This window comes from Corvus hawaiiensis, chromosome 13 (assembly GCF_020740725.1).
Source record: "Corvus hawaiiensis isolate bCorHaw1 chromosome 13, bCorHaw1.pri.cur, whole genome shotgun sequence".
NCBI classification, from domain to species: domain Eukaryota; kingdom Metazoa; phylum Chordata; class Aves; order Passeriformes; family Corvidae; genus Corvus; species Corvus hawaiiensis.
Window position 1 is genome coordinate 10,757,802 of NC_063225.1, and position 26,681 is coordinate 10,784,482.

Genomic DNA, 26,681 nt, shown 5'->3' on the forward strand with positions numbered 1-26,681 from the left:
ACACCACCTCCATAGCCTGTGCAGCCGCTGCTTCTGCTCCGTCATGGGGCCAGGGATTTCAGCAGGGCTGGTTTAACACAGAGCTCTTGCTCTGCTCATTTTGGAGCAAAATTGTACTGCAGAGTTGCCTCTTCTTGAAAGGCTCCAATCTTGCATGTCAGTGCCAGATAAATAGTTTTCATTCAACAAATCAATGAATAGAAACAAAGTACAGCAAAATAATGTCAAGTCATTTCACTGATAATGACAGCTGCTGGGCTGCACAGAGACAGGGAGAGCAGGAGGGGGTGTGGGGGAATAGATTAAAAAATGTAAAAAGCAATGAATCACAGCTGGGGGGAAAATCATAAAACCACAAGCCACCACAGCTCCCACACAAACGTACATGGTATTTACTCATCTATTTCTAACAAAATTGCAAGTAGAATAGAAAGGAGAAGAGGGAGGGCAATGGTGAAAGCAAATTGTTCAAACTATCTTTGTTGGAAAAGCAAAGGGGCTTTTCTTCCAGCAGGAAGCAAACAGCATGGCTCCAAGAGCTGAGGGAGGGGATGCAGTCCCAGCCCTGTACCACCACTCCTTCCTCCCACAGGTTCCTACCTTGCTGCTTTTGGGACATCATTTCCTTGCTGCTGGTTTTTGCCTTGGAGCAGTCTGTTGCTGTTTGCTTTTAAGAGAGGAAATCTTGATCTTGGGAATTCCCTGGGAAATGTGCAGCCCCGTAGGGCCAGCCCGGTGGTGTTGCGTGCCTGTGCTGAGGAGCTTGAGTGAACCAGCACTGGTTCTCCTTAGGTCTGTTGGCAGGAGCAGTCTGCAAAATGATTATCTTGAGAAAAGACTTGATGCTGGGGAGGAAAACACAGGCCTTTAATCCCAGCTGCCATTTGCAGTTTTGTTATTAATCCCATAAGAAGACGAGAGGGTTAATTGTGCCCAGGCCGTAAGTTCTTCCAGGAAAGATTTTCCTGTTATCCTGTCCCTGACCAGTACTGTGACCCCAAACACTAAAAGTATACCATGACTTTAGCCTGAAAGGACTTTGCTAAATCTTCGCTTCTTTCTCTCAGATCTCAGAAGCCTCCATGGATGCACACAAAGGACTGCAAACTGGGAACCTTGTATAGGAAGAGGGCAGAGCACAGGCTAGCGTTTCCCCCCCTCCTGAACAGGGGGTGCTTCTCCGTGGGTGAAAAATCAGAAATGAGTAAAAACATTAATTGTATCTGCCTTGAGCCCCCCCGGACCTTCTGGGACAGCACTACATGGGACTGGGGTGCCTGCAAGGCCCATTCTGCTCAGAGAGACAAACAGGAGGCTGAGAACAAGGTGACTGTATGAAGAGACATCTCTTCCCTTGCATTGCCCATTCCATTCACACAGGTTCCTCTGCCGGGGCACCAGGGCCACCTCCTCCCCTGTGGCACTTGTCCCACCTAGGCGAGGCTGTGTCCTGCAGTCCCCGGTGCGACAGCTCCGGCTGGTGGCTGCCAAGAGCTGCTAACAGCATTCACATGGAAACACTCCGGAGAGGGAACATCGCTGTGCCAAGGAAATGCCTGATGTTCCTGATGGTATCCATCTCCCAAACCACAAGGGACAGGAAACATGGCAGATGCTTTTGCAGAACACCCGACATGCATCAAACACACATCACTGCTGCTTTCCACAGCGCAACGAGGGCAGAGATTTAATTACACACAAGCTCTCCTAAATCAGGGAGAGAGACAGTTGAAAATAGGGTGGAAGAAAACCCAACATTTAATTCAATTTATTTAGCAGCATCTTTATTGCAACAAAGGTTTTGTAATAAAACACAGCAAAACTAATGTCTCCACTTTACATGATTAAAAGCCATGGAGCTCGGGAGGGGGGAGGGAGGGAGCCCAATAAACCCACTGGAGTGAGACATGCAATTTTGTTAACGCAAACAGCAGGCACTTCATGTTCTCGAATTAAACACCTGAACTTCTACTCCGCAGAAGAGCCAAGTAAAAACTGCAGCAAGAGCTCTCTCCCCCTTCTGAAGGGGCACACACAAAGTCTCTGCAGGGTTCTGACACTCAAGTGAATAGGCAGCCCAAGGCAGGGGACTCCTGGCCGATGTTCCACTGACTTAGACTCTGTTATTGCCTCGGCAGGGGTTGGGTGTCATGGCAGCAGTGGAACAGCTGGACACACGGACACACACGGTAGGAACACAACCCACTTCTCCTGGCAGGGAATATGGGTTGGAACTCGGAGTATGAGAATTCTCCATAATTTCCTACCCAGGTTCAGATGCAGGTGCTCCAGGGTTAAAGCATTACTATACCATCCCACTCGGAAATTTTTTCCATAGCCTATTTCCAAATGCCACCAGTAAGTAGGGAATGCATTTTCCATTCTAATATAATGAGGTTAGTTATTTTCAAAGCTTTGCTTGGTGCTTTGAGCTCATTTTTCCATTGAGTTTGTAAAAATTAAGCATTTCTGGGTAGATACTAATTTTACTGTGTTCTGAGTAAAAAGAGATCACTGAGAACAAAGGGAGGTGCGGGTGAAACCCAACAGCTTTGCACATCCCACACTCATGAGGCATCACTGGAAGCTGCATTAAAATGGGGTGAAAGAATGGGCTTTCACCAGGAACAAGCACAACCAATCCCAACCACCTCGAAAGAGAGGAAACTGCTGGCACCAACACACAACTTCAGTATCTCAGCACTCAGATCCCCATATTTCATATATATTCTTAAACACACGAAAACATTCATCTCAAAGACACCTGTGCAACTAAATATCCACCACACAAGGAAGGCTCAGTCCCGCTCCTGTTCAGAGCAGGGCTCCTGCTGGGCACAACACCCCTAGAAGGCAGAGGGGCCTCCACAGGAACATACCAACCTCTGGTTTGGGAGCCACAGCAAAGGCTCCTCCTCATACCTTTTTGCTCCACAACCTCCCCTGCCCCCCCAGGATCTCACTAGTTCTGTTTAAAACTCACATTAACCAAGAGATTTTTTAACATGCAGGAAGTGATGAAGTACAATCCCAAATATCAAACAGGCTGGAAACCTCCTCAAGTGACATTCCCATCTCCAGGACTGTAATGTACAGCCTTGTCCTGGCCCTTGGCCAGACCAACACTTCACCATACAGGGTGCAGGAATACCGCTACACCCAAAAAATAACGATGCAAAGTCCCTCAGCACTAACACCTTCCTACCTCTGCAGTCTCGATCACAACAGGGTTTTTCCTTTCTTCACTGGGAAATTAGCTGGAATCAGACTTCATCTAAGGCATCTCTTTTGCAAGAACTACAAAACTCTGGTGATAAATCCTTCCAGCACTTCCACAGGATAAGAGAGCACGGGGTCTTAAAGTGCTTAACTACAGTAAAAAGAAAAGAAAATGGTAGGAAAGAAAGAATCCATAATTTATGTTGCAAAACAGAGCAGTTACAGTATGTTGTACTTTAATAGCTTTTTGATGTATATATTTAAAACAGTAGAAGGATGCATTATTAAGAATTATATGTCAACACTTATAATCACATCCTGCCTCAAATCCAAACCCAGCCTGGCTTACTCACGTAATGTTTAGTTCTTCAATTCCCAAAAAATGCAGTGTTTGATGAAGGCCATTTTTGCTCTGTTTTTTAAACAAAACGATCAATTTTGTCTTAAAAATCATATACATTTACATTCAAGGCTAATCACCTCTAGAAAAAGAACAAAAAAAACCCCAAAAAAGCAAGTTAATTTAATATTGAACAAAATATAAACAACCTTGGAGAAGGTGAATACTATCCATGGGTAATTTTATACATATATGTATATATGAACAGATATAGATATATGTATATATAATACAGCATAAACACGTTGGGAACACAATGAAATTCCAGAGGAACAGCTTATTTTTGTCTCTCCCCACTGTTGTGTTGCACATGTGCTGCTCTCTCGGTGCCGACTGTAACACAGTCCCCAGGGATGCTGCCTTTGCTTCAGCCACAATTAACCGCTAAGAGAAGACATTCCTGGAGCTGGGCTCCTTCCGTGCCACGCCCTTCCCAAAATCAACCCGTTATTGACCTGCTAATGGTCTTTTAACTGATCCACTTGTAATCACTGCGATCTGAAAACCAACAAACAGCCCGAACCAAGGCTCCCCACTGCGGAGGAAATACTCCCTGCACGCCGGTTGGCTTTGGCTCCTTTGTGTATCCCAAAAACCAGATCCTGTTTTCACACACGGCTTTTACAACCGTGTAACTGCCCCAGCTCCCCTCCCTTTAGTGCACATGCCCAGCAGTTTAACTGAAAAACGATGCGGTTTGATCAGATACAGCCAGAGTCTGTTAAATCCCAGAGTTCTGGGATCAAGCTGAACAGTACAAAATCAAGAAACGTACAAGGTTACAACATGTGGAGTTCTAAGAGCGTAAACACTGAGAGTGATTCCAGATTTTCTGCAGATGAAAAGAAAATCATGCTCTGCTTCCCTCTAGCACCAAAACAGAAAGAAAAGGAAGTTCTTGGGTTTCTAAGAAAACCGTTAAAACTTATCAGAGTGTCAGAGGCAAGTCCCAAGGGGAGAATTTTCTGGATTAAAGAGAATAATTTTCGATGGATTTCTATCCTAAATTACCTGTTGCCAGTTAAAAGTGCCTTCACACACTTATGCTTTTCAGCCAAGCCTGCTGCTTAGTTAAAACCAACCTCAGTAGCAAAAACACAACTGGGACTGCAATTCCTTGAGGGTTACCTGAAGCTGTACAGAAAAGGGTTCTCAAAGACAGCATCATCAGCATCAGCATCATCAACATGCACAGTAGTGCTAGAAAGGATCCAGGAATAGGGGACTGGACAGGACACAAGCCTGGGAAATAGCCCCTCATACATGAGGAAATTCAACAGAACAGTTCATATTGCCTCGCATATAAGGTCTCCCCACACATCCTCTGCAGACCTTGGAATTAGAGTATTGAACTTCTAAATTGTAACAGGATGCATATGCCCGTATCATGCTGATGTGAGGGTAAGGAAGGAGTATTGCAAACCCAGCTCCAGAGTGAACATCAGGGAAAAATCTCAACAGGATGCACTTTGAAGCTTGTTTGAAAATTTACAGTTTCAGCTTTTTAACTTAAGTTAGTTTGCACCTCAGAATAAAAGATTGTTAAGCCCATATCACAGTAAAGTATCAATTCACTTCTCCACTGAAATCAAGTACAATCAGGATAGGTTCTCAAGCTGCTGCAAGAAAAGACAATGATTTATCCTCGGGGAGAAGGAATCAAAGAACCTGGCATCAACTGATCTGAATCCAAACTTTAAATATATTAAGAGGCAGCTTAAAAGTCTTTCTTCTTAAAAAACAATTAACATCTAGATGAGGGATGTGTCCAACTTGTGACCAGCTTCTAAGGAGTGAGACACATCCCTTTCATGAAGCATAAAAGCTATATGATAGCATTTAAAATTAATAAAAGTTGTAACCATTCAGGTAAACTCTTGCTGTGTAGTGAGTAAATCACCCAGTATTATGTAATAAGATACCAAGGAACACACTGTAAAAATACATCAATTATGCCATAATGCTTTTAAAAAGTGAAGATCTGGTGCTGTAGAAGTACGTTATTTTCAGTTTCAGCTCGTCCCCCAAGAGAACACCCATGGTACTGTATTATACCACAGACATTGGATTTTATTTACAGCTTAAAGTTATTAGATCACTGTACTTAAATTTCCTGTATGGCACCAAATTTACTTTTAAAAAAGTGTCTGTGAGGGTGTGTACGGGTGTGTACATGTGGCAGGCACCAGAAAGCAATGTTCCATCCTATTTTCTCTAGTTTCCTACACCTCCCTGTCCGGAGAGCAGCTGTGGAGCAGAGTTCTGAGGTCAGTCACATGGCCTTCATGGCAGCAATGCGAGAGCCCAGGTTCTCCTGCAGGTAATACAGCAGGTGCAGTTCATAGTGCTCTCCTGACTCAGGGACTCTGATGCTGTGTCTCTCCTGAGGGTAGATCTGAAATGTAAAATAAAGTCGTAAATATCCAGAGGAGCTGCAGGCGCCAACATTTAAACCAGTCCCAGAGCCACATTCCAAACATCCATGGAATGTCCCTGCATTAACTCTGCACCTGAACTAACACTCCTCATCCTCCATTGCCTGAACCCAGGAGAACCCACTGTGATCCAGCTGTGCTGGAGGGGATCAGCCTGGCTGAGCAGAGGCAGCTCCTGGCCAGAGCACATTCCCAGTTCTGCAGTGTGATGTGGGATCCCTGGGCTCCACCTGCACTGAGCCAGCAGGGTTTAATTAAATGAAGAACTCTGTTCCATGCTATATGAATGCTGCTGCACTGCCTTCCAGCTGCAGATCTCCTCAGAAACAGCCTTAACTGCTTATTTGCCCAATTTTTCTTTTTGTTAATTCATTTAAATAATATTAAAATATTAACATTTAAAAAATTATTGGCTCAAATGCTACAATTTTATCCTAGAATTCCAAGCTGTCCAGCACAACCATGGTACAAGTTCCAGTTCTGGACTCCTCCAAGACAGACACATCACCTTTACGCCCTGGTTCTGGCCTTACCTGTAGGTCATAGGGTTTCCCAGCTCTCACCAAAAAGCTGAGCAAAATACTGGTGTGTGCAAAGTGAACATTCTCATCCAGGAATCCATGTAGCAGCAGCAAACGGTTTGGTCTGGGAAATGCAAGAGAAAAAAGTTCTAGACAGAATCCCACTCATTTCACAGTCCACATGCATCCCTACAAAAACACTCCTCAGAAAAAAATACTTGCATTGAAGGCAGTGATTTCAGTTGTAAACTGCTCTGGATAGACACATTTCTCAAACCTGTTCCTTGCTCCTCTGAAAGTTCTTCCTGCACACACATATTACAGTCAGACCTTTTATTTGAATATCTTAGTTATTCTCATCAATGCTTCCTAGCTTGGACAATACAAGGCCTTAAACCTTGCTGATTGTCAGCTCTTTGGCAAGAAAGCCCATGGCCCCAGCTTGCTCTGCTGTGTTGAGAGAGCCTCAGAACATACAAAAACATCCCAATCAACTAATTTTTGTTTAGCTTAATGTGGCTCTAAAGTGCTAATCAAATTGAAGATATGTTTGTAATTTCTTAGACATAAAAGATAGTCTTTAATTACAGCTACTATAAAAGGGCTTACATGAAATGGTCTGTAATTATGCAAATGTTCATTTGAGTATTAAGTTTATTAGTGTTGGGTATTGGGGTTTTTTAAATTATTATTTAATGCTAGCATTTGTGATTCCAGAAATACCAAGAACAGGGAGATAAAAACGTGTCTATGGGGCTTGAACTTTCCTGGTAGGAAAAACAGAAGACAAGAGCCAGAAGCAAACTTACTCAGAAGGAAACTTCTCAGCCTGCATGGCCACGGATCCCAGGTAGTAGCCCTGCTCGTTGTGCTCTGGGTGGCCCATGTAGCGCTCCGTGTATCCCGTGTCATAGAAAATCCACAGCGTGACGGGGGCTCCAGCTATGGCCACCTGCCAGTGCCACAGAGAGGGGAGTGACAACACTGCCCCCTGACCTGGCCACGTCCCTCCCTCCCACAGCTTCATCCCACTGTAACTGTGGAACAAGCAAAGCAATCCTTGCTGTCCCTGCCCCAGCTCACACACAGCACAGCTCAGCTATGCACTGGAAACCAGGAAGAGCCTACAGGCAAATTGAAAGCAACTTTAAACATACCACTTGCAAGGGCTGCTGACTGAAGTGCATTCTGTGGGGTTCTGTGGGTTTGGGTACATTTGCATGCCTAACAGAAACAGCTCCCTAGGACTCAGCAAACTACCCTGCATAGCTACCACCAGCTTGCAGAGGCTTGTGGAAAAAAAGACCCATAAAAAAAAAAACAACCACAAAAACACCCAAAACCCCTTTGCAAGGCAGGTGTTTGTAAAGGTAAAAATACAACAATTTTAAAGGATTGAGACAAATAATTATTAAACCTCCCAGTAATATTAAGGTTGGACTTCAAGAAAGCAAGAGTAGTCACAAAGAACAAAACACATCTCAGGGGCAATAGCCAGCTCTTCCCACATCCCTACCCAAAGAAAGTCTGGCTGTTTATTACAGTGGTCTAAAGTCAGGCAGGCACAAGAACCTCTTTCCAGTACCTCTTCCCATCCCCAGACTGTCCTTCTGGCTGCTTTAGAACATGCTCCTATGCAGCAGCATGGGCAATTTGATCTGGGAATAGATCAGTCTGCAAAGGGAACTACTCTCTCAGGGCCAAAAAGAGGGAGAATGAGAAGGAGGTGTTGTTTTTCACCAGGATTGTTTCCCTTACCTGGTTCACAACACAAAGAGCTCAGCTGGCACAAAGTGGGCAGCAGCTGACATTACCTAAGGTACCTTCAGCACAGGTGACCTGAGATAGGTAGAGCTACACCAGCACAGTTGCCATTGCAAGCTCAATAGTCCAACAGTTGCTAGAAAAGCAACTTCTCTCTGAAGTCAGCCAAACAGAAGAGTCTTGAAGAAAACAGCCACTGCACTGTGTCCTAACTTGTCTAGAGCAAGCTCTGAGGTCTTTGTGCTGTGATCACCCATGGAAGTCACATTATTAAAGGAAAAATTCTGTCTGTACCACTAGAGTAAGTACTCAACGCATGAACATACCCTGAAGATATCTGACCTCTGTGTTAAAGCCATTAGGGAGAGATAGCCTCCATAGGACCAGCCATGAATGCCAACACGCTCCAAGTCGATGAAGTCGTACCGCGATGCCAAATACTGCAGCCCTTCCACCTGGTCATCTATTTCTATCTGTCCCTGGGAGGGCAGAGACAAAGGTAAGTTCTGTTAGTTACAGGCCAGTGTTACGTTTTCAGGATTGCCCGAGGTAACAACCTTCAGAGCTTTGGTGCTCAAGAGTGATCCATGCTCAGAATGCAACTGTCCTGCTTCATGTGAGCTGCAAACTGTATCTTTGAGGAGTCACAGCCTCATTATGAACTACCCTGTGTCAGGCTGGAGCTGGGTTACAGCCTGAAACCATGACATTTTATCTTTCCTACATCAAGCATCTTTCCTCCCTCAACTCTCACCTATACACACTTCCTGTCCCCAAATCCCAGAAATGTCACACAGGCAGTGCTGGGCACCTGTGCCAAAATAGTGCTTCAGCGCTGCTAACACTGGGACTCAAACCCATCTCTGGCTGAGAACAGAGCCAGACTCAAGAGTCCACTTACCATTTTGTATTTAAAGGCTCCTTCAAACTTCAACCCTCGGTGGCAGGAGCCCCTATTGTCAATGACAACGACAACATAGCCTAAAGAGGCCAAAGTGTTCAGTCGGAAATACTTGATTCCTTTAAACCGGTTGTTCACCAGCTGTACCTGGAATACAAGAGCAGCACAGAATCCAGAGGTCACCCCTTAATCCAATTTCAGATTTTATTTATATTTATCTTTAAATGCTTTACACAATTTTAAAATGTGAAGTTTTCAAGATCCTTACTCCCTGCTGTAAGATTCCCTCTCCCTACTATGCAATAAATTCTTCCCCCAGTAAAACAAGCCATTCTGTGTCATGGACATGAAGAGCTGAGGTCCAGTGAGGCAACTGGAGAGGAGAAGGAGACAGAACTGGGAACAAGGACTACCTGATTCCCTTTTCTCTCAGTTCCAACTCTGCTACTCCATATCTGTCCTCAGACAAGTGGCAGTGCCTGGATCCATGACCTGGAGATCATGAACCCTTACAGCACCTTTGGCCAAGCACATACTCACCGAACAGGCAAAATGCCACCTGCTGCCCTCAGCACAGAGCAGGAACTGTTCCTGCAGGAGAGCCGTGGAGTGATCCCTGCCAGCCCACCCCACTGCTCACCAGCTCACCTGAGGGCCTCCATAGATGAAGAGCACTGTGGGGTACTTCTTCCCAGGCTCCAGGTTGTGGGGTTTGTACATCATTCCATACAGCGTGAACCCCGTGGAGCTCTCAAAGGAGAACACTTCAGGGGGAATGTAATCGGGAAGAGGACCTGCCATGGGAGGAGAGCCTGGTTTAAACAGGAATGGATGAGTAACACAGCTCTGCTTGACCACTGCCCTGTCACCAGTCTCACTGCAATCCCAGTGGAGGTCTCCCACGCTTTCCAGTGGATGTGGCTGGATCCAGGCAGAGACCGTAAATGGCCCAGCCCTAGGTGAGCTTTCTGAGCCCTATCACAACAGTTCTCCTGTGAACAAGAGTAAATCTCCCCTGACAGAGCCATTACAGATGTCCCATCGCTTCCTAATCCCACTTAGGACTCGCTACATTAACACACAGAAAGCACAGGACATGGAGTATGCCTCAGGTAAGGAGAAATCAAAGGGAACAGAAATCCAGCGGAAGATTATAGCCCAAGAGCTGTCTCACAAAGACATGAGTAGGCAGCAGCACACACTATTTAAGAAGTGCATCTCCCTCCCCATGAACACACTCTTTAGCAAGCACATCATACAGAGCAAGTGAGAGCACTTAAATCCCTCCCTGAGCTAAAACTGGAAGGAGAAACTTGGTAATTTCCACTTTAAATTCCTTCATGGTCTGTTTATATCCATTTGTTGCTGAGCTGAAAATGTCCCTCCTGTACTTCACAGAACTTCTCACAAAAGCCTGAGTTTCAGAAACAAGACTGGTCAGTCAAAACAGCAAATCTTGAGCAAGCATACACTGGGATATCTTTCATCCATTGATCTTACTTGTCCTTTTCCTGTTCCTCCTCCATGCCATTACCTGCTGAATCTAAAATGGTAGCCCAGAATTCCTTAGTCCTATGAGCTGCATCATTTTCCGATCCTGTCAGCCTGTACAGTGACACACAGTGGGGGTTCTTCTGATTACTGTACTTGCTGATGAACATGTCACAGTCCTGGGGAGAAAAAGAACATGCCTTGAACTCCTCAGTGCAGAGGCACAAGCAAGTGATCATTTCTTTTTGCATTTAGATCTTTCAGAAGATGCTTATGGACCAAATTAAACCAGAAATCTGAGCACTTTTGCTTCTGAAACACTACAGTCCTTAACACTCCGAACCCAAAGATACACCTGCAAATCCAAGAGTGGCATGAGGAGCTGGTCACACACCCTCTTCTGGGTCATGAATTCCCAGCTGGATTCCTGGAACTGCACCCAATGCTGCCCAGGCTCATCTCATCTGGTGATTGGTTTCTAGTCCACTGCAGGCAGAGAGTCAGGCTCACAGAGTTTCAAACAATTCATCCCAGCTCCTTTTGCCTGAAGTGAGTTGGAGAGCAATGGAACCAGGACGTCAAGTCTGATTTCCAGGGTAGTTTTACACACTGACTGTACAACATACAGGAGGGCACAACACAGCCTAAAACCTGCTTTTGTTATATATAAATACTGCCCTGTCTGCTGAGTGACAGGATAAGCCTGGGCTAAGGCAGAGCAGCCCAGCCAGCCCTGGCAGGCACAGGTACCTGGCTGACACAGCAGGCGTGTGAGTAACCGCGTTCTGTCAGGCGCTTCACTTCCCCGGGGTTCTCGTAGTTAACAACATACAAGTGATGCTCCAGAGGTGAGTCTTTTGTGCCTTGAAAGTACACCAGTTTTTTGGTTTCATCCACATAGATCTGTCAGGAACAAAACAAACAGCATATCCCTCAATATCCAGTTCTACCACCTCAAAGTCTCCCCCACATCCCTCCCGCCCCACTTCCATATGGCTGAGTTGGAGCCCAGCAATCTGCAAGGTATAAACCAAACAACTGTTCTTACTGTCCACAACTCTGTCAGTTTAATTCAAATGATCGAAGAATTCATACAGCTCAGAGCTACAAGAGCAGCAGTTTGGGGACCATTCCTTCCCTCCTTGTGCAAGCTCACAAGTTACACAGAACAGAAATACTGTGTATTTTGGCTAAAACCATACTGGATTAATAGGTTTATGCTGATCCCTCCAAGGGACCATCTCCCTGTGTTTGTGGCAGGATATCCAAGACGCAAGAGCAAGACTTACATTGGATCCATGTCTGCCAAGCACTTCCCATTCCCCACTGGTAATTGCTATTTCCTCTTTGATGAGGCACTTGAAGTCACCTGCAAATAGCCAGTGTACAGAGATTTTTATTTCTAAAAATATTTTGTCACTTGCCTAGAAATAAAGGTTTTATACTGAACAATAGGCAGGCAATGGAAATACGAGGTGTCAGAAATGGAAAATTTTGCAAGAATTTTGCTTTTATAAGATGATTTCATTTCCCTTAGAATGAGGGAGATTTAGCATGAAAAAGAAGTCAGATGCATTTAGAGAAATCTAATCAACCCCAGATATAATGCTATGTGGAAAAAAGACCTACAACAGTTGCAAGGAACTAGTAAAATTAGGTGTATTTTTTGTGCATACAGAGTTCAGTAGGTGCCTTCAACACAAGCTAAGTAAATTAAGTATCACAGCATGAAATTGTGAATTAAAGAACACATACTGTGGAAAAAACCACTCTGGGAGCTTTGCACACAGTGATTTCTTGCATCTGAGCAACAGCAAGTTCCAGCAGTGAGGAGGAAAAGCCAAATATGTCTCACAGTATCACAGGGAGCTTGTTTCCCATCTGGTTTTTGGAAACTTTTCCCTTTAGTCCATAAGGAAGGATCGGGGCTAAAACTAAGGCATGCTGAAAACAGAATAACCCCTGTACAATTTACAGAGGAATGACTGTACACTGAAGTGCTTCCCTGGACAACAGCAGAAGTTTCCAATGAGACAATAATTCCTGCCAGCTGGAAGGACGTTTATTTCCTCACTGGTCAGCAACAAATGCCCAATTAAAGCACAAGAATTATTCCCCTTACTCGGAGCAGGGAGGCCTCCACAGGACCGTTTGTACTTGCTCTCCTTCAGAACCGAGGTGACCTTGTACAGGTGTCGGAAGCCTGTTTTGCACTCGGAGGCAAAAATGAACTCTATCTCATCTTCCTGGGTTTGAGGGAAGACATGGAAGATATCATGGATCTGAGAAGACAGAGCAGTGGATTATCGTCATCAGTAGGACTCTGGCACTGCAGTCACACAAAATATGTTCCTCTTGCTGCTTAACACAGACCACACAGTCCAGGCTAACTGGGTGCAGCATTGTCCCTTACTGGGAGAACCAGTTACACTTGGAGCCAGGGGGGTCTGCAGCCAGTGCCACATCCCCACAGCTCCAGCTTTCTGCCAGTCTAACTCTATATCCTGGTTGCCAAACTAATTAAGTTTTTCTGCACCTGCCCTTCTAGCTTAGACACAGAGGTGGGTCCACCTCTGCAGACCTCTGTCCTGTGCTGCCTGCAAGTGAAGGATTATTTAAAGAAGGATGAGCTGACATCATCTTCCGACTCATCAACATGTCAGCTCTTGCTTCAAGGGACAATCTTTGAAGGACTTGGGAGTACTTATCTTCACAGTATGAGCTGCCAGTCAAAAATCACTTCAGCCAGTAAAAATAATGGAGAAAGCGAAACTCACTGCACCATCCTGAAACCAAACATTTACTAAGGAATGTGGTATCATAGAGAGCACTTGCTGTATAGGGACTGTTCACTGGAAGCTTCTGTGCAAATGTTCTCTGCTGAAAGATCCAACTATGTGCCAGTGATTGATGCTCCCAGGCACACCTCCAACGGGATGTCACTGCAGAGTCATGGATCTTTATGTGCAGCAGTGTGAGGAGAGGCACAGTTTACAGCAGTGACCAGGCACACCCGTGACTGCTCTCAGCACAGGCCCTGCATTTCACCTCCCAGAACATCACACCCTTAACCTGTTTCACCAGACCAAATGTAGTTCAGGAGAGGTTCAATGCGTGTTAGCTGACTCTCAGGACTTGTTCACCCAGTGTCATCTTGATAGATCTTTGTTGCCTAGAAAATACTTCATCTGGTGGCACTGCTGGTGATAACAATTGCCAAGAAGCTGGAGAGTGCCAGTGACACTGTGGGCAAGGGGCTGCCTGGGAACACCAGAGCCCTGGGCTCTGCTCCTGGCTCTGAGCACTGCATAGACTCAGGCAAAGCAGCTCTGTTTTCACATCCCAAATCTGTTCTCTACATCCTGTTTTTCACAGCAGGAAGCCCCGAATATGCACAGAACTTGCACTATGGGATCACTGTCCTTGACAGCACAGTAACACCAATGTTGCTCGATTGCTACAAACTGTCAGAGAAGGCTGAAATTCAAATTCTTACATTTATCCAGATGTCTGTTGTTTCTTCATAAATAATGAAAGGTGTAACAGAATCTGGTACAGCATCAATAAGTTTCTGTCTTTCCATTGCATCATCTTCTGTGGGGATGAATAATGCAGGAGGGATCAGGACTATCTGAAGCCGAGTTTGGGAGCGATCAAGCAAGATGGACCAGATGCTGTTGAGGACACAGATATTAGAGAAAATAACATGCAACCATGAGTATGACACAAGTCTAAAAATCTAAGCAGACACTCGGTAGCACTAGGCATTTTGAAGGAGTCAGGAATATTCAATTGCAGATTAAGTCACGTGCAAAATTTCACCCACATAAACAAATTTCTTCCATAACACAAGAACCTATTTTGCTTCATTTTAATATTGCATAAGCACTGCAAGTTCAAAAGTTTAACTCATTCTGTTCTCCCTGATTTGAATTGTGCTTCAAGGGAGAAAAAGAAGAGAAAAATCAGAGGGAATAATGAAGCAGAAAAATTTCAATTGAAATTTCAGGATGCTTGTGAAAATACCACTTTTAGATCTACACCTGGCAGAGAGTAACACTGGCACCTAAAGGGACCAGCAGCAGCCCCTGCCATATTCTGATGGCTTTACATGTAGCTCCAACAATAATCCTGCAAAAAACAGGATAAAGTAGCAAATGTGTCCCTGGATTTCTTCCACATTTGGATGGGAAAGAAATTTAAAAGGTGAAAGCCATCTTTAGATTCAAAAACTGGAGGAGTGCAATTCTGGAAAACCATGGAATCATTTGGGTTGGAAAAGACCCTTAAGATCATCGAGTCCAACCATTCCTCCAGCACTGCCAAGCCCACCACTAACCATGTCCCCAAGTGCCACATCTACACAGCTTTAAAGTCCCTCCAGGGATGGTGATTCCACCACCGCCCTGGGCAGCCTGTGCCAGGGCTGGACAACCCTTTCAGTGAAATACCCTTTCGGAGAAGCTTCTGGTGAGTTAGAAACACTGTACTACATCATCTACAGGGTTAAAATGACATGCAAATGTAAGTAGCACTTACAGCAGGTTTTCTGATCAGTAAGTCTGGTCAGCAAGGATGGTCCAGTGGTTAGGGCGCTAGCCTAGGGCCTGGGGGACCTGGGCTCATTTCTCTCCTCAGCCACAGACTTCCTGCGTGACCATGGCAAGGCACTTAACCTCTCTGGGCTTCAGTTCCCCATCTGTAAAATGGGGATAATAGCACTGCACTCTCTCTCACAGGGATGCTGAGAGGACACACACATCAAAGGCTGCGAGTGCCCAAACCCAAAGCAGTAGGGCCAGGGAGCAGAGAAAGACACAAGGAGGGCTCTGGTTTGGCTTTTGGAAAAATGGTCCCCTTTGCACAAACAAGTTGGTAGCAATGTAAAAGTGAAAGCAGGCTTAAGCTGGAAGAAGACAGAGACCACTACAATCTGCTTCTGACTGTATGACCCCGAACCCTCTGAGCAGAGACAGGATTAACATACGCACTATTTTCCTTCTGGCGTCCACCCAGCTCTAGCAATGTACTCTACTCCTTCAAAGAGGATCTCGAAGGGCTGAACTAGCTCTTTATCCACAACATCTGCAATCTGTTGACAAAGCAGCAATTCAGTGACACTGAGATGAACCCCCACAACCAGTTTTTCATGCACGATGAGAGCCTGGACACAGAAGACTTTTTCTGTGCAGCTCATGCAATTTAGATTGTTCAGCCTTTGCAACACAGGGGACTGAACCCCATCTGCAGCCAGACCCCAGCACAGCAGGAGAGCTGCACACTGCCAGTACAGCCAGGGCTGGGACCAGAGAAATCTGGACGCTGCTCACAAACCCATCATCCATCTCGCACAACTCATTTGAACTCTCAGTTCCCCCCCGTAAAGGGGAGGTAATTTGTACCGAGCTCTTTTGTAGGATTTTCATGGATAGGTGCTGAACATCCTGCATGACACCCAGTTACCAATGTGGTTCTAATTCATGATATGCAGTGCTGCAGTCTGCCGCTGCTGGGACTGGGAACAAGTCCCAGTGGTACCCAAAGTGTCCTGAAGGCTCTCCCTGCCCTTCCTGGCTGACACCAGCATCACTATCCCAGCAGGTGACTGCTGATGGCTGAAGTAGCTCAAGAGTTGGGAGAATTCCAATAATTTATGGCTGTAATGAATCTGTTTGATAAGATTAATTTCCCATCTGTCCAAAAATCTTGGACTGGGCTGTGGAAATTTCTCCATCTGTTTAAAAATCCCAGGGCAAAAGCAAAGTTCATCTCTTTCCATATGTTCATACTTTAGTAAGGTGATATACTGTATTTGCAATACAGTTTTCCCAATATCTGCAGCCAATCAAGAGATCAGTCACATAAGAAGGTGTAACCATCCACACCTACAACACTCTGCTCTGCAGCTGAGTTCACACACCAGTGGTAGCGAAGGAAAGCACAGCCTTGAGAAATACTGCTGCACACTGAGTATCTGCACAGGAATGAGCCAAGGGCACTGCCTCCAGAGAGGCCAGGAAGCCATTGCAACCAGGAAAGTTTCTTTGTACAGAACTGGAAAATGAATTTTACAAAAAAAAAAAAATCATAGCAATTATACGTATTTGGCAAACAAACAGAACATAGACTTACTCTGCCTTCTGCATTGATTGTCACTTCAGAGATCTTGAAAGTGACCTTTGGATTTGCTGTACCTATAAAAACAGATGTTAGCAGTCAAGCACCAATTGTTTGCTGTGCATTACTGTGGTGTTATTCATACAGGACTGGAAAAGGCAAACAGCAGAATGCTCTTTGATCAAATAGCCTCCCTGCATGTGTGAGAGACACCACAGAACCAAGAAACTGCAAACGTGAGGAGATTTAGAGGATGTAATCCTGCAAACAGACCAAGAACCACACTACTGTAACAGTCAGTCTTCTCTCCCACAATCAGTGGATGCATTTACAGGGTGAAAGTAAATGCTCAGGAGTGAATGGAATAGCAAAGCAAGCTTTGGTTCACTGTTTGGCTTTATTCCAAGGTGGTACATAGAAACTGATCCAGTGCTAAAGAGCATCAGTGAAAATCAAACACCTAAAAACCTACTGCCATCACTACTGCCATTATGATAATAAAGCTACATATTGTTTAAGGGATTTGAGCATTCGTTAGCTTGTTTCCTTTGCACTGAATAGAGCCACGGCAAAACACTCTCAGAAATCCGAGTGTTCACAAGCACCAAAAAACCACAAGGTGTCACCTCTTTCTTCCCAGCCTCACATTGAGCCCTTGTCTCTCCTAGATACAAGCAGTAAATCAGGAAAAGCAGAAATCTTTTCCAGTGAACTGGGGAATCTACAAGATCTGAATGAATTCTGCAGCTTGAGAATGTCAGCCAAACAGAAGGTATTTCTCCAAAAAATGAAGATTTCAGGAGTGAGGAAAGAGAGCAAACCACTGTTACCGGAGCAATGTGTTCCACTGTGACAGCAGGGACATCTCAGAAGGGTAGAACTGTTCAAACTTGCCCCACACCTGAGAGTGAATCAGCCCTCAGCAGGTCTGCTTAAATCCCACTTCCCTGCTTCCAGTGGCACTCCAAGCCTGCCCTCAGCCCTTCACTGCTGAAGCCTCCAGATCATCCACTGTCTTCAAATGTGACCACAGGTAGTTTTCCTGGCAGGCCGCAGCAGGACAGGTTTGCTGTTCAAAGTCCAAGAGCAATCCTGGAGATCAGAGTCCTCCAGAACTTGAACTGCCAGGGCAGTGCCAGCAGCTAAACAGAAACCCTCCTAAAACCCCAAAAGGCTGTAATTCTGGAGCTGTTCCCTCAGAAACACAGGATTGTAATGAGAATCAACTCGCCAGCAACTCAGGTCTGCCAGGATCCCAGAGAGTGGCTCAAACAGTGACAGTGAGAGAAGGTTTCTGCCAACTCCTGACCCCAGAGCCCCCAGTAACCACACGGCTGCAGTATCAGCACAGTCACCAGTGACTCATCCAGCCTCCAGAGCAGCTTCCCCAAACACATTTGCACCACCTGGACACCAATTCAAAGACAACTCAACACCTCTCTGCTCTAAGCTTGGAGAGTCACTGCTGCCAGGCACATGGAATAAAATAGGTGTCTTCCAGAAACATGGATGTAAAGTTTCAGGATCTCACCAGTTTTGGGGTACCGGAAGGAATCTGTTCTTCTTGTCTCCAGCATGGGTGATGTGACATGGATAATTTCTACCTCTGACTCATCATTTTCTTCATAAAGAATTTGAAGAACTTTACCCCCATCCAGTGCTGTAAATGAATTAACATTACCAAATTACAGAACAGAATTATCAGTTATTGCAGGCATCAGTATTCTCTCAGGAGCACAAGCAGATTGGAAGGATGAAGAAAAATCCAACAAAGCCTGTGATTCATGTTTCATTAAAATAAAACACTGAGACTCTTACAACTCCCACCACTGTTGTGAGAAGGGAAGTCTCTCCCCCCAGTGCTCACTAGGCCCCTGTAACCAGTCCCCGCTGCAGACAGCTCCAAAGGACGCCATTCCCAATTTGCATAAAGTAGGAGGAAGAGAGAGCTCTGCACTGGACAGGGCTTGTCACACACGCTGGATCCCCACACTTACTTGGCTGTGCCTTTGGGCACCACCAGTAGCCAGTGTATCTGTCAAACTCCTCCTGCAGCACAAAAGTAGCCACGCCAGCAGATTTTGGATCCTCCTCAACATTGGCCAGCTCTAAAAAAAGACACCAAAGAATTAGTTTGTGATGTGCTGCAGAACCAAACCAGTTCTGCATTATCCCAAACACAGCCCAAGTTCACCCCCAGGGAACCATTACATGATAATAAATCTGACTTCTCAGCAGATTTGTTTTCTGCTTCCAGCCTTCTGTGTTCATATATTAGGGAGGATTTAATCCTCTCTGACACGGCAGCTTCTTTTAGGAAAGGAAAGCCATTCTCTCTTCTTACTTGTACCTAATCAGGCTCTCAATTAGTCAAAGAAAGAAAATGTTCTCTCTACCTGAGTCCAGTGAATTGGAACTACAACTTTTAAGAAAATCAAAACCCCAAACCTTTCTGAACAACGGAAACTGAAAACATGAACATTCAGAAAAATGAAAGCATCAGTATTTCATTCACTGTACGAACCAAAAGTAACAGACTTACATAACATCTCAACATGATGACATATCCATAGGGCTTCAATATTTTTCCTGTTACCCTGGAGGTAACTTAGCAGCGCTCCATAAATAATTATCATCTGAGAAGGAGTCATTGCTACAGTTTATTTTTACTGTACTTACATAATATTTTAATATTTAGCATTTAAATAGTCTAAAGCATTATTATAAAGTGTCAAAAATTTCAATTGACTAAAATTCAGATGATATAGTTTACATACAAAATGCAATTGATTTTTAAAGTGTTTTATCCACAATTTCCCATTTTCTTTCTTCCAGGATAAATGCCTAAGAGTTGGAGAGGGTAAGCAGTGAGAACCTAAGTTATTGAGTATAAGGGGACAGCAGAAGCCCCAGTGCTATTCAGAAACTGCCTAAATTGTTTCTAAAAGTCTCTGCAATCTGATTTCACTGGAAGAAACTTTCCTCTAGCTCTATTCCACCCACAGCTCCTCCACACAAAAAAGGCTGTTCCATAGAAAAGCACTGTGCTGTGTTTCAGAAGAGCCCTTCCATATGTATCCAACAAACAACGCATCCTGCCAGATTGCACAGTGCAGGGAAAAGAATCATCCCATATCTGCACTATAGGATGCACACGGAATGTGACAAACAAGGTGGAATAAACAGTGGCCATTACCCTCATTTCAGGAGAACCTTTAGTGCCATTGCTTAATGCAGTCTAGCAAGAACAAGTGCAGAGGAGGTACAGGAATTTAATTCAGGATGCATTACCATTGTGCACAAACGTCAGCCTCCTTTCTTCCCTGGATTCTATATTAGATATCCAGATGTCATTGCAATGGATAAATGCCATCCAATTCGGATCAGCTGGACAAAGCTTGGGATCCATCCGGATATTTGGACAACTGGTCTCTACTAGAATGGGTCTTAAAGGCTGTTGCTGTTTCGAATTTAAAAAAAAAAAAAGCACAGTAAGATATAACACAAGAACACATCCACCAAGTAACCTGGATTTTCAGAAGACCGCAGCAGTGTGGACACTGACTTCAAATACATGTTTAGAGAGGAATCTATTCCACACACAGAAAAATACCATGCAGATATTTTATAGGGAAAGTTGTGCCTCTACCAAGGTCGCACCAGGCCTCTTTCCCCAGAGCTGAGGATCAGCCCCAAATCAGAGGGCAGCTTGTGTAGAGAAGCCTGGCACACTCTTAAAAACAGCACCCTGAAAGGGGCTGGCAGAACATGCAACCTTGTCCTCCAAAAGCAACTCAAGATACAGTAAATTACCTCTGACAACAGGGTTAGACAAACACCAGGCATTTACTATAATAATAGTAAATTTTTTCAGCTTTGAAGGCCAGCTTCAGCACCAGCAGAGTGAAGGCTGCTTGTTCTGCAAGTTGTACAGTCAAATGGTGTAAAAATGGTGTAACACATCCAGCACTGACCACAGAACAATGACCAGGAAACTGCAGCCTGGGGATAAAAGTTGTCTGATGTGATGTCTGACTCTGTGGAAGAGCATGGAGCCTTTTGTTGTTTTTTATGGACACTGCTAATCATGAAAAACCAAACAAATCTGGCGTCCTGCCTTGCTGCCACCATTTTACCATTTCTTGTAGACCTGCATCTGAGTTTCTACAATCATGGAAACACACCCCTGTGGATAACCCTGTTGCCACTGTTATCAAGGTCACTTCCTGTGCTAATGCAATAACTACTGATAAATCAGCTCTCTGCTCTCACTCCAAGCCAAAGGAGGTTCTTGCCAGAGCAAAGTCCTGCAGAGAGACAGGAGATGAGTAAACTCACGGTGAATCCATGGGGGCCTCCATCTTTCACATGATAAATCCCACTCCCCGCCTGGAACAGGAAGGTGCCGCTCTCTCGGTGGTAATCATAGGAGGCAATCCCAACAGTGCCGATCCGCTTCCTCTCCCGCAGCAACTCCTCTTCCCGTGAGTACATCCCATAGTCCAGGATGGCCTGAAAACAGGCAGAGAAGCCCAATCGACACCTCTGCTCTGCATGCTTACCCTGCTTCCAGGAGCAGATGGCTGAGCAGACATCCTCCTCCTCCGGAATCCTGCTGCCGGCTGGAAGCCAGCTCCGGTTTTGCCTCTGCCATCAGCACTCGTAGGTGCAGGCCATGATCAGATCCCACACAACTGTAAACTGACAGCCACTCCACCCATTGCAAGGCCAGCATTATTCCCAATATTCCCTGGTATAAGAAAGCTCAGACTGAGGGTCTGTTATTTCTAGAATGAGCCCGAGAGGCTTTGCTCACTTTCCCAGACATGCAGTGACTGGTCTGGTGGGAGGAGAGACCAGCCGGAGCTTTATGTCTGGCTGACAGCCCTGGTAAATAACATGGGGAAAAATACACTTCATTCCATGTGGGGTTTGTCCCACCTCCTCCAACCTGCCATGGTGCATGGGATGGGATGGTGCAGGCTTGCTATGTGCAGCAGGGAAAAGGGAATCCACATTCCAGTGAGTAGGAAAGGGATCCTCTGCTCTAGCATGAGTCATGGAGCCACTGACTGATCCTCGGGGGAATCATCACTTCCCCTGCAAGACAGCAGGGAAGTGATTGGAGACTACAGGCTCCTTCAGCAATCCCCAGGATCTCACAGCACAGAACTTGATGCAAATTAGCACTTGCAATCTCTGCCAGCAAAGGAATCATCCAGCACACAGAGGGGATGGAACTCCAAACACTGAGGAGAAAGCTGTGCTTCATTTTGGGATGGCTGCAGGGCTGGCACGTACAAGAAGAATCTTAAAATTTTTAAGACAATAAACTTCAAATTTTCAGGATGAAAACCCCAAATCCCACGTGCTTGAAGTAAGAAAAAAATCAGGACCCACCGGAAAAAGATCCAGAAGAGGCTTCCAGGAAAGCAGCAGGACAGCAGCTTTGTTTATGGTTTTGGGAATTTCAGAATAGAAGAGTGTGTTCTCCCTGTTCTCCCCAGACATTGCTATAGAGAAAGTGAGGAGAAAAAAAAAAAAGTATTAGCTTTCTGTTAATAATCCAAACACTCTCAAAGGATGCCCGAGAACAATTTCCCAGGCCCTTCCTACCAGAGGAAGGACTGATGGTCTCTGCACTGCAGCCTCGCTCTGGGAATTCCCTGCTTTGCAGAAATGCAAGTCACAGAGAAGGCAGAGAACAATGACACCCAGGCTTACCCCACGCTGTCTGAAGCACTCTGTGTTTTCTTATTGCCCTTTTATTCCATAAGCTTTATAAATCAAGGAGGGCTTTTGTGCCAGTTCCCCTGTCTGGGATACACGGCCTGTGTTTCAAAAGTAACAGACCTTTAGGGAGGTTTGGACACCCCTTTCCTGCTCCTCTCCCTCAGTCATTGAAAGTCTCTCCTCAGTCAATGAAACATCATTCAGGTTTCTGAAGGCTCCTGCCCAGGCACATGGGGATCAGCCCAGAGGGAGCCAGGTGTGCTCCAGGGAAGGCCAAGCCTGGTCTATAGCTCAGGAAGTGGCACTTGGGAAACCAGAGCTCATCCCAGGGGAATCAATGTCAACACACCCATGATGTGCTTGAACTCAGCATCATCCAAGGATTATGACCCCCATCCTATGAAAAGGGGAAAAAGAGCAGCAGTTTTCTGACTATGTCACTGCACGGCACACGCACTCTGTGAATCACAAACCTGAGCTTAAGCAAGTAGCCTAAGTGGCAAGCAGTGGGGCTATTAACATGGCACTGGTTCAGCCATTGCTTCTCTCCCTAATCCAGGTTTTCATGGATTTATGTTCAGCTACCACAGCTCTTGACAAAAGCATTTCTCTACCACAAGGCCTGCTCCAAAAAGCCACTCAGAGGGTTGCTCACGGTACTGCTTATGATGCCAAATCACTTCTATCAAATGAACATTAATTAGTGAAACAATGCACAAGTGAGGCACTGAATCCAAGAACAACAAACTACATAAAGTTTTTTATTATTAAGACCAAAAATGTTAAGAAAAGTATTTACTCTCTGAGCTGCCCCTGACCTACACTGCTATTTATTCCCCAGGGTTCCTGGAAAACCTGCTCCATTGGTAGCTGAAGCACAAAGGACTTCCAAAATTACAGTTAAAATCTCTGCTTTGGAAGGAAACTTTGAAGGAGAACAAGGTTCTACTCAACAGCTGTAATAAGAGAAAGGAGACGAACCTGCATAGCTTTTAGAGAGAGTATATACTTGGGGTGAGAGAAAAGGGACTGAACAGACTTCCAACTTGGGAACATGCCCCAAAGGATACTTCCGAGTTCTTTTCCAGGCCTAATGGGTCACCTCCAATCATGCTACTCCCATGGGAAATTACATCATAAGTTTTAATGAGATATTACAATCACAATCATGACTTTTGACCAGCCAGTGTGGCCTGGAATCCCTTTTGATTTAACTACCAGGAACACCCAGCTGTCAGGAACAGTCAATCCCAAACAGCCCTGCAGTGCTACTGTCACAGCCAGCTTACCCAGATAGTAGATCCTATCGGAATGAGGTCCTTCAGGATCATTTTTCTTCACAAATGTGAAGTCATGAGGGGCTTTTGCCATCATGTATCCATGATACTTCCGTGTATCTGTGAGTAGTTTCCGAAGCTGGCTCCAGGAATGCCTCTCTACATAGAAAGGTTCCAGTTTTGGCTGCTCCTCTCTCGGGACCTGCTCCTCATGACCTGCAGTCTCAAAGATTTCCAGGCCCGGCTGTTCAGTTTCCATGGCTGCTGCCATGTTGCATGTTTCTGGAAAAAACAGAACAGCTCCAGCAAACCCTCACTGCACACTCCGAACACACCCCACAGCAAAACTGCTTTAAGAAAACCATAATTTCATGTGGTGAATAAAACCCACGGCAGAAGGAAGAGGATTAGGAAAGATATTTCCACCCTGGAAAACAGGCTGGCACCACTCAGCCTTTCAGAATGGGACTAAAGACTTCATGAAGCCACAGATTTATTGTTGTGTTTCCCATGTCCACACATACCAGCCACTCATTTTAGTTCATGAAGTGAATAAATTCTTCCCTTTTAAGCTCCTACCTGCTTCTTTGCCCACAAGACCTGCACAAATATCACCTCACTACACTGATATCAGAACAGGGGATAATTAGGAGTGGAGGAAGAGCTGGGACAAACAACTGCTTAGCAGAAATAACACTGGTAGCTGATCTGGAACCATCAGGCCACACAACAGGCTTAGGCACCTCATGTCCTTATTCCCATTATTCTCCCATAACTTCTTGGGTTTGTTTGTATCTCCTTTCAAACTAAGCCCAGAAGGGTCTAGCAGTGATCAACACTATTATATTGTCCCAATTACAAGTACCAGAAGGGGACACAGTGAAAAAAGCATTTCCCAAACAGATTTATCTGCAACACAAGTCTTACCTGCCCAACAGGTTGTTAATTCAGCAGGTATCTCTTCCTGCAGTCAGTCGTGCTTTACAAAGTGTATCTGAGCTGAAATTATCAGCCCGGACGTCTGGCAAGAGGAAACCAAGTCCTCCCACTGTAAATCCCAGAGCTGAGGGCAGCTCCAAAAGGACCCAAGCTATAAATTCCTGTCACATAGTTCATTTCTGGAGAGCCCAAGGTGTAGGGTTGTCAAACCTCAAAGGGAGGGAGGGGGTGTCTATATAAAGCATGGAAAGACTGCACAAGTGTTGTGTACGCTGCTAGGGCAGAGCATGTTGGCCTAAGCCTGACAAACACTAATACAGCCTAAATAAAGCATTTCCCTCGAGCAAACAGGCACTGAAGGATCACTGGAGCTCAAGGCACAGGCTTGGACAGCTGGCAGAGCTCTCTGATGGACTGGCTCTCCCATGGCTCTACAGAGCAGCTGAGACATGTCCCCAGAAGAGTGAAAAAGATATGATCTGCACCTTGATACAAACCCATCTTAACACAAATAGTTTAGTTTCACCTTTGGCAACACAAACCAAGTAAACACAGATCCTTCTTCTGCCCATACTATTTACAGCACAAAAATCCAGAACAGAAGAGCCCTGTTCAACTGGAAGGAGGGTCCAAGGCATGCACCGAGCAGTGCTGTGCTCGAGACAGCGTCAGGAACTGACAATGAACCTTCAAACCTGAACCGCAAATCTCGTTTAATCTGCAGAATTCCAACAAAGAAAAAACCTCCTTTCCCCACCTACCCCCAGATGCTGCTATTTCTTAACCCGACCTACTTCTCGCAGGAAAAGGGATAAAAACCGAAAAACAGCAGACGTTAACGAGCCAATAGCAGTGGGAACGGCCACCCGGTACGGGAATGTCAGCCCAGGGTGATACTCCCAGGGATTCCTCCACGGCCGGGGACAGATCCCGGGGGTCCCTCCACGGCCGGTCAGATTTCGGGGGTTCCTCCACGACCGGGGACAGATCCCGGGGGACCCTCCACAGCTGGGAGAGGACATCGGGGGGTCCCTCCACGGCCGGGAGCAGATCGCGGTAGGCTCTCCCCGGACAGAGGTAGATCCCAGGAGAGCCTCCACGGCCAGGGGCAGATCCCGGGGGAGCCTCCACGGCCAGGGGCAGATGCCGGGGCGCCCCCAAGGCCAGGGGCAGATCCCGGGGATCCCTCTACGGCCGGGGCGGCGGCCAGGCCTGGCCGGGGGCGGAAGGCCCGGCCGCCCCGGGTCAAGCCCCCTCCTCCCGCCAACCTCAGGAGTCCCAAGGCCCCCAGGGGTCCTCCCCGGAGCGGAGCCCCCTGCCCGACCCCCGGCGTTTTCCCGGTACTCACGGCGCTCCGCGGCGGCGCTGCTGCCGAACCGCCCCGCCGGGCCGCTGCTACAGCTTCCGCTTCCAGGAGCGGCCACGGGCACCGAGCCGTACCGGCGATAGCGCCACCTGCCGGCCGGGAGGACCGAAGGCGAGGGTGCGACATCCACCCGGGCACGAGGACCGGGACACGGGACACAGGGACCAAGGCCTTGCACAGGGACCGGGACAAACACACACACTACACCATGGACGGGAGTCAGGTCACGAAAACCCCCAGTGCACAAGGACCCTGCAGTTTCAAAAATCGCTTTTTCTTTCCTCTCCAAAAACTGCTACCACCTCCACAATGATATGCTTCCCACAGCGGAAAGAAATTCCCAGCTGTCATAATGAGTGTTAAACCCAGGGCACACCCAGGCTCCAGTGCAGTGAACCCCCAAAACACCCCCAGGCTCCAGAGCTGTGTGCCCCCAACCAAATGTTTCTATACCCCTGAATTTCCTTTTGTAAAGCACAGTCCCTTTTTTCAAAGGAAAATCTTTTTTGACTCCCTAA

The 26,681-nt window shown here is 46.0% G+C and overlaps 1 protein-coding gene across 3 annotated transcripts; it reads right to left on the minus strand.

Moving 5' to 3' along the window:
* Window positions 1-1,762: 1,762 nt before the first annotated feature.
* DPP8 (dipeptidyl peptidase 8) lies at window positions 1,763-26,210 on the minus strand. 3 transcript variants are annotated; one of them, XM_048317807.1, is made up of 20 exons: window positions 26,146-26,210; window positions 23,871-24,140; window positions 22,249-22,361; window positions 21,187-21,360; window positions 20,140-20,308; window positions 18,846-18,956; window positions 18,380-18,508; window positions 16,864-16,925; window positions 15,723-15,823; window positions 14,228-14,405; window positions 12,854-13,013; window positions 12,021-12,100; window positions 11,482-11,634; window positions 10,775-10,910; window positions 9,889-10,034; window positions 9,241-9,387; window positions 8,666-8,818; window positions 7,385-7,527; window positions 6,588-6,699; window positions 1,763-6,014 (listed from the first exon to the last, which is right to left on the minus strand). In XM_048317807.1, the coding sequence occupies exons 2-20, from the start codon at window positions 24,127-24,129 to the stop codon at window positions 5,892-5,894; spliced, it is 2,649 nt and encodes an 882-aa protein (XP_048173764.1). In that variant the 5' UTR covers window positions 24,130-24,140; window positions 26,146-26,210; the 3' UTR covers window positions 1,763-5,891. The 3 variants fall into 3 exon arrangements, 2 of the variants coding, with proteins under 2 accessions (XP_048173764.1, XP_048173766.1); XR_007206576.1 differs by lacking the exons at window positions 1,763-6,014; window positions 6,588-6,699; window positions 7,385-7,527; ... (5 more) ...; window positions 12,021-12,100; window positions 12,854-13,013 and adding an exon at window positions 15,271-15,430 and having other exon boundaries at window positions 14,317-14,405; window positions 15,719-15,823; XM_048317809.1 differs by lacking the exons at window positions 1,763-6,014; window positions 6,588-6,699; window positions 7,385-7,527; ... (5 more) ...; window positions 12,021-12,100; window positions 12,854-13,013 and having other exon boundaries at window positions 14,336-14,405; window positions 15,719-15,823.
* Window positions 26,211-26,681: the final 471 nt, after the last annotated feature.

Bases quoted from the DNA above. Each gene is read 5' to 3' on its own strand.
- DPP8 (XM_048317807.1), bottom strand. From the start codon at position 24,129: ATGGCAGCAGCCATGGAAACTGAACAGCCGGGCCTGGAAATCTTTGAG. The intron at 11,635-12,020 runs GTAAGTCTTGCT...TGTTCCTGACAG, and splicing joins TTGGCAGACATGGATCCAAT to ATCTATGTGGATGAAACCAA. The intron at 6,015-6,587 runs GTAAGGCCAGAA...TTTACATTTCAG, and splicing joins GGAAACCCTATGACCTACAG to ATCTACCCTCAGGAGAGACA.